General features: G+C 40.0%; 1 protein-coding gene across 4 annotated transcripts in view; it reads left to right on the plus strand.

Annotated features, from left to right (window-relative positions):
* SERINC5 (serine incorporator 5) overlaps positions 1–7,029 on the plus strand; it is a 42,653-nt gene extending 35,624 nt beyond the window's left edge. For 2 of the 4 annotated variants that reach the window (XM_068423371.1, XM_068423372.1), the window contains one exon: positions 298–7,029. In XM_068423371.1, coding sequence (XP_068279472.1) covers positions 298–445 — 148 coding nt within the window. In that variant the 3' untranslated portion in view covers positions 446–7,029. The remainder of the gene's footprint in view (positions 1–297) is intronic. The other 2 variants (XR_011050091.1, XR_011050090.1) reach the window with 2 other exon arrangements.
* Positions 7,030–7,534: the final 505 nt, after the last annotated feature.

Consider the following 7,534-nt stretch of genomic DNA (forward strand, 5'->3'; position numbering starts at 1 on the left):
TTAAAGCTGAGAAATTAATGTCTCTCTGCATTGAGAGGGGAGATGTGAATGGAAACTTATGCTATTAGTGTGTCTCCTCTCCTTAAGAAGCTGGAAGAGATGTTTTAAGTCTTTCCCAGGCAATTCTTGAGGAAGATCTTGCTTTATAAAGGGCTGCTCTCCCTTGCTTTGTGTCTGGGTTAACCTTGTTGACGTCTGTGACCCACTTGGAAAAATAGAGGATACTGCAGACTGAGATACGAATAGTGAGTTTATTGCTTCTTTTTTTTTTCTTTTCTTTTCTTTGCTCCTTAACAGTTATGAAAGTGCTCAGATTGAAAAATTCTTCACCGGAACCTGGTCCATCTTCTGGATTAAGATGGTCTCCTGTTGGGTTTGTGTCTGTCTGTACTTATGGACTCTTGTTGCTCCACTCTGTTGCCCAACCAGAGAGTTCTCAGTGTGAACACTCAGAAGGTCCTTCTGTGATTTTTCTCTTTTATTTTTTTCTTTTTTTTTTTTCCTGTTACACATAAAATACAACAATCATTTTGTAATGAGGAAACACCTATTGCCCACTTACCATAATGTACCAGTTAGTAACTTCTTAGTCAGACTAAACAAATGATTGAAGACTTTTTTTATCTTTTTTTAATTGTAATGAACAAGCATTGCCCAAGGGAACAAATCTGTTACAAAACTTTATAATGCTGATGTGTGGAGTGTAGGAAACACAGTTGTTGCATAAACTGGAGTAAGTGAAATGCTTTTCAGATAACTTATAATCTTTCTCTGGCTTCATTGGCAAGAAAAGAAAAAATCGTGGTGCAGATATATCTTCTTCTTTCCTGTGAATGTTGTATATCTTCTAGCCAATATGCATTCCTTTTTATACTCTTTTATTAACTGTGTTTTTTACACTTTGCAGTGATGATTTGGACTGCTGGTTTGTACAGCAGGTAGTTCTTGTAAGTAGGATCCAGATAATTTTTTCCAAAAACATAACTAAATATTTCTGTAGAAATAGATAATATGTAAGAATTTGACTGCCAAAGCATCTACTAAAAATTGTTTATCTAAATATTAAATATATTAAGTTATTGTATACCTAGATTGAGAAAGGAATGTACCAATGATAATAGAGTATTTATTCTATTATAACTTTAAGAGGCACCTGAATATTTTATGCAATTCAGATCTGGTCCAATTATTAACAGAAGGGGATTTCTACACACAAATTCTTAAACTCTGAATTTTGTCCAACTTTGCGTGGCCAGCTCACTTAAACTGCAAGGTGTGTGTACTGCATGGGGATTTAAGATAAGGTACATTCTTTATTCAGAATGTTTGCTGTTGAGAAAACGCTAATTAGAGGAGCACTGATAGTTGCTGTTGAATTTAAAAGTGGAGTGCTCATTTACTTTTCTACCCTGCTGTTTCAACGTGTGTCTAATTATGTCCTAGGATCTTCAGTTCTGTTTCCATTACTAATTTTATAAGATTTTAAATGCATTAATGGTCAGAAAAGGACTGTAGTGCATCATCTTCCATTTCTGCCTGTGTGTTGGTTGGAAAGTATTCTTTCTAACTGCTGTATTTTTATACTCCTCTGCTGATGTTAGCTTTGCTGTTGGGATTGGACTTAGCCAACCAATCCGTTAGCGGAGACTAAACTTCTTTTGGAAAACTCCTATTCCAAGCAGTGGGGTAAGCAGTCAGAAAAACAGACCCAGAAGACACAAAGGTAACAGCAGCTGCCTTAGTACAAATGACTGACTTGACAATATTAAATCTTACCATATCACTTTTATTTGCTTTCAGGAGATGATTTGGTGGTAGAACAACAGCTCAGATGCCCTAAATGCTGAATAAGGTTGAACCCACTATAGTTATCTACATTCCAGTGGGATGAATTTATGATTTATGCTAATCCCAGAGGTTTTGTCTTCTCTCTCTCTCTCTCTCTATATATACACACATACAATGTGAAATATGCAGGATATAAACAAAACAAACCGATATAGCAGTTCTTTTTTTGAAATATGATTGAGCCTTAAATCTTCACCCAATGCTTTCTGCAAAACAAAGAAAAGCACAACATAGAGGCCAATGAGATGTCCAAAATATTTGCATGCCTTATGTGTTCTGTTGCAATAATTGATGGCTAATGCACACCTGGTGAGTAATCCGAATGTAACAGATCTCAGTTCTGCTCTTGTTTTCATTACCATTTTTAGCTGCCTTGTTGCTATGGTATCCTAGGACTTCTGTCCCGCTTGGAGCTTGCTAGGAGTGTGATCTTCCCAGCACTGTGCACTCTTACCTCAAATGAAATTCACAGGTCTGCAGTCCTGTATACTTCTACCACCTACCCCAGTGATTAGGAGCCTCAAAATACATCTGTCATGAGATCTGAGGGAAGAAATAGTCTGTCCAGAGGTGACTCTTCTGCTGCTCTTCTCCTTGTTTACACCTAGGGGAAAAAAAACCCACTTGAAGCTTAGCTTTGACATTGAGTTAGAAAAGCAACAAATAGTTCTGGAGAAGGGAGGCAGGTGTTTTTTTTTTTCCTTTTGCTTCTTCTGGGAGGTTCTGATCTCACCAAGAGCTCTGCTAGCATGGAGGCCTGTCAGTATGTCTCTGCTTGCAATTGGAGTCCAGCCACGCAGACCCTTCTGCAGCAGAAAAAGGCCTTTGTTAATGCATTCGCAATCTAGAAGCCTTTATCTGTCCCATCTCTAAGATAAGAGCTTATGGGCTGTGCAATGATGACTAACAGTTGTCTCGCCTAACTCATAGCAACTATTCTGACAAACAATCTTGATACAGTGCTAGAGCTGTGAGCTGCAGCAGAGATAGTCCAGGCTCTTGTTCCTCCCTTGGTGAATGCTGTTCCCTAAAGTATAGAGGCTTGTAGGAATTGCCTTATAATGCCATATGTGTTGTACTATGAGAAACCCAGCATATTTTTTTTTAAATTAACAGTGTTTTTTATAACAGAACAATCTGGGCAAGGAGCTCTACAGAAGAAGGCATGCACTATGTCAAGTTATAAGGCAAAGAATGGCGACTGTTCTTTGGTTCTGATAGCAGGCATCCCAGTCACAAATGTGGATTGCTCTTAATACATATTTTGGCCAATGGATGTTCTTACTTGTTTATGAAAACACTTATTTTATGTAGGCAGTATCTGCCTGCATAAGGACTTCCTGCAGCTCCTTGTGCTCATTTTTGTTATAGTTTTTGTTTAAGGAAATAGGTTTTGCACAGAGCATACAGGGTTGTAAGAGGGAAGTCCACAGTGAGGCATGACTCCAGTCTTCTTACGCAGCACTCACCTCACTGAGTTGCTCCTTCATCCTTCGCTTCCACCAACTATTGACCTTAAACATCTACATCTGTGGGGATACATAGGGTGGGAATGGGGCAGTGCCTGACTACGCTGCTTTATCTCCTTCTGAGCAAACATTGTGGGAAAAGACACAGAAAATAACTTAGAGGACCTGTGTGTCCATGCTATGACCCCAGATCCAGCTATGGGTCTCCAGACCTTTCTAAGGAGTCAGTAACCGGTGGCATGTGGGTGTGCAAAGCCAGGTTCCTCAGTGAGGCACGGCTTCCTGCTGGCCAGGCAAATGTTACAGCCTTGGTATTCACTGTAAGATCTGTACTGTGAACTTCCATGTGCAACTGCTTAATAAAATCCTTGGCTAGGGTTGAGGATTCAAATGCCCAGTTCATAGATTCTAAACAGGTCATGCAAATGGGCTTTTAAAATCTTTTTAAGAAGTGCCTTCATACCTACTGCTGTGATAGTCAATAATTCAGGTGGCACGGGAACTGGAAAACCTGAACTGAGCCTGTGACTGGGTGATGCTGCCTTGTACATTACACCGATGTGTACAAGACACAGTCAGACCCATGGTGCATGTGGAAGACCAAATAATCTGTGCTTGACAAACCTCTGGGGATAAGACTGATTCAAATATTACTGTGCAGTGGACGATGAACTGGGAAAACTCACAAATAGCCTGATGCTTTTGTAAATAATTGAGTAGTTGTTGCTTATATTTACATTTACATTTAAACTGTAAACAGTTAACTTTCTCTCCCCATACCTGAAACTGCAGGTAACTGCTCTGCTTGAGGCGGTTAGCTGTGCCCTGTCTATCCTGCCTTGTGCCACGGTTGTTCATTGAATTTGTTCCTGGACGAAAGTGAGTAGTGCAGCATTTCTTGCTCCTGGTATTTTTGGGCTGTGTGAAGTGAGGAAGCTGTTGTTACAGAGACAGGAAGACTAGAGAACACGTCCTTTACTAAGTTTCCTCTAGTTAAACTTGAATTTGAACTAATGCTATTGTTTAATGGACTCTTGGAGGAACAGACAGTGTTGGCAGAAGTTAGTTCTGCTGGGGATGTGAAACAATTTTATTGGTGTTCTCCTACATTTTCAAATTTGCTATCGTAAGAAAGGTTATTTGGAACCTCACTGCTGCGCTGCTGTCTGAGACTGGAACAATTTTGGGTTTTCTCATGAAGGCAACCGAGAGCTGCAATTGTGACTGGTTCTTGTTTGGGGTAAAATCAATGGGACAGACGCGGAGACCAAGTCTCTGAATCCAGGTAGCTGGACTAACAAATGAGACCATAAAATCTTATGAAGAACATGTGGAAAGCAGATGGATATGCTTGTTTGCTGTTTATCACCTAGTTTCTCAAAGCATGCAGGCAGCCCTTGCAGCTGGATGCTGAGTAAGGAACTCCACTGTGATCACACATCAGAGTTATTAGATGTTGGTGATACTCATAGCTTTGTACTTCAAGCATTTCCATGTGGTTCAAAAAGCTCGTACTTCCCTAGCTAATTTGGTAAATCCTGGCTGGGTTGGGCCACTTTCGTCTGAAACGGGTAATTCAGTGTTGCTAATGTATGCATAGTCCAGAGAGAGGGGTTACCCCCTCACAGAATCATAAACACTGCATGTCTATTTATTTATTTTATTTTGTGTTTTAGCACCTTTTTACAAATCTCGAAGCGCTTTGAGATTATATGCACGTATACCTGCTTTATCAGCCACTGGTGCAACCATTTCTGGGCTAGAACATTGCTATTAATGAAGCAACCATTGCACTTGGGAAAAAGCTGGTGTTTAAAAGTTCTCTGCATTTGTCAAAACCATCAGGAAAATTTGAGAGCTCATGACAGCACTGCTTGAACTTTGGCTAGCAGCCCACAGTGTCATGGCCATCTCTGAACAGATTGGTAAAAAAATAATCCACTAACTGATTTTAAAACATGCTATAAAGATTTTATGCTGTAAACTGTTAGGCTTTTCTCCTAAATAAGGTGATGAAGCAAAATACCACGAGACTGTACCTGTGTGGCTAGATGAGCGAGATTATCTGCAGCTAAAATTTTGCTCTCATCTTTCCTTCTGGGCTTTAGAAGCAATGTCTTTTGCTTGCAGGCTGTATCTCCTCATTTTATTTGCCTTTTTCTCCTTGGATTTGTTTTTTAAAGGCATTGTAAACCTGCTTCGCTGCCATTCTGCTTCCTGTCAAGTGGGATGTCTTTGGTGCTAGAAATTAGCAAAGACTTCTTTGCCAGGTCTTGTTGATCCTTTCCTTTTTATAGCAGGACAACCTGCAGTGTTGAAGCAAAGTCAAGGATCATAGTTTATTATATGGATCAGTTTTCCTCTGTGAAAAGAGCTTCTTTGTTTTCTGAAGAGGCCTACGAGTTCTTGTGGGAGGAAAACACGTAATCAGTGCCATGACATTTTGCTTTGTGTTTTCAGTTTTGTAAACAGTAGTTTGAACTGAGTGTTTCACATGACTGTACAAGGGAATGCTAGGGGTCAAGTGCTTAGAAAGCTCTGGCTTTTTGTCTCCTAACAGGATACGTAGCTTGGGAACTGGTATGTCTCTGCATTTTCGACATCCTGATGGCAGAATGCCCAAGTGCCCCAGGATGGGGATGCAGACACACTGCATGGGGCTGAAGTAGAAACTTCGGGAGACTGGCATGACGGCTGCTTTCCAATGCCCCAACAAACTCTGTAGGTTTCAAGTAGGCCTTAAATCCAGTTTTGTTTTGGTTTTTTTCCCTCAAACCTGGTCTCGACTCATTCCACACCTGTTCAATAATGTTGGTTTTTTTTAAAGTTGGAATTTATTTCAGATATAAGCCACACTGGCTTCCCCCCATTTGCCAGTCTCCAATAGCTCCCAGTGCCGTAGCATACAGCTGTTTGCACATACTTACACAGAGCCACAGTCATCAGCTTTGAAACCGCTCCAGCAGCTTAAAGCTTCCAGGGCTTTTGCTCACCGGAGCTGCGGGGTGCAGCATTGCAGCTGTGCTTTTGCCAAAGAAGCCTCAGTGCGAAGCCAAGAAGAATTTTTGAAAGCTATGAGGAAATAATGATGTCTCATTACTCATACTGTAGCTTTATTTTTCTGCTTACCGACACATGTCCAGGTGCTTAGGTGTCATTGGACATCCATGCAAACTTAAAGCGAGGAGATTTAACTTTCAGAGAAAATGGTTCAACTTGTCATATACAAACTGAGAAAATACTTACTAGGAACATATGGGTTCACTGTTTTTTGTTCACCACCAATGAGTGGTGTTCAGTCTCGTATTATGCCATGTTTGAAAACTGGATGCAAAGTAATTAAAATGTAAACACTTTTTCTTAATGGTGAGGGGTTTTTACTTAATCTTTTTCAAGGTTCTTAATAACTCAAGGAAACTTTTTGGTGTGTATGTGTGGTTTTATTTTATTAAGCCGTAGCCCAGTGAAGTGGAGGTTTGCTAGTTTAACATTTTTTGCAAGTGTTGTGATCTGTAGGAACTGTAACACTTTGACTTTTAAGGATTGGTAAAGATTTCAGAATTGTAAGATCGTAACTGTAAACTAGTCAACAGCTTTGCCTTTTTAAAGCATGCTAATGGTTTTTATGGACACTTCCTTTTGTATACTGAGTGAATGTATTGTTATAGATTTAATGTTTAATGGACCAATAAAGTTTTTCTTACATTTGAAATTAATTGTTGTGATATATAAAAGTTGAAAAGCCAACTCATTCTAGGAGAAACGTTAAAAATATATGAATATATGAACTAAGCAGTTACTGAGCCAGTAAATCAGTTGATTTTTTTTGTTCACTACATTTGGATGTTGTTTAACAAAAAACATGTTGGCTTATGGAATACTACATGGCTTTGCTGTTCATGTTATTTTTGTATGCCTCCAGAGCGTGATGTCGGAAGATGGCAGGTTGCACAGATTTGTCCATGGCATCTGCTCCGTACAATCCAGCTCTCTGAGATGTGTCAGATGCCTCTGACAGCGCAAACAAAATATTTTCCAGGCCAAGTACAGCACTGAAGCCAGTGCAGTTGTTTGAAACAAGGATCTCTTGATTTTTTTTTTTTTTTCCCGTGTGCCCAGATGGTGGGGTGGGCAGCTGCTGAATTTGACACCTAGATCTGCACCAGGGAAAGTTCTGCGTCTCTGTGGGTCCTGGTTGCTTGCTTCTCACCACCCGT

The sequence above is a fragment of the Nyctibius grandis genome, chromosome Z (assembly GCF_013368605.1).
Source record: "Nyctibius grandis isolate bNycGra1 chromosome Z, bNycGra1.pri, whole genome shotgun sequence".
Classification (NCBI taxonomy): Eukaryota; Metazoa; Chordata; class Aves; order Nyctibiiformes; family Nyctibiidae; genus Nyctibius; species Nyctibius grandis.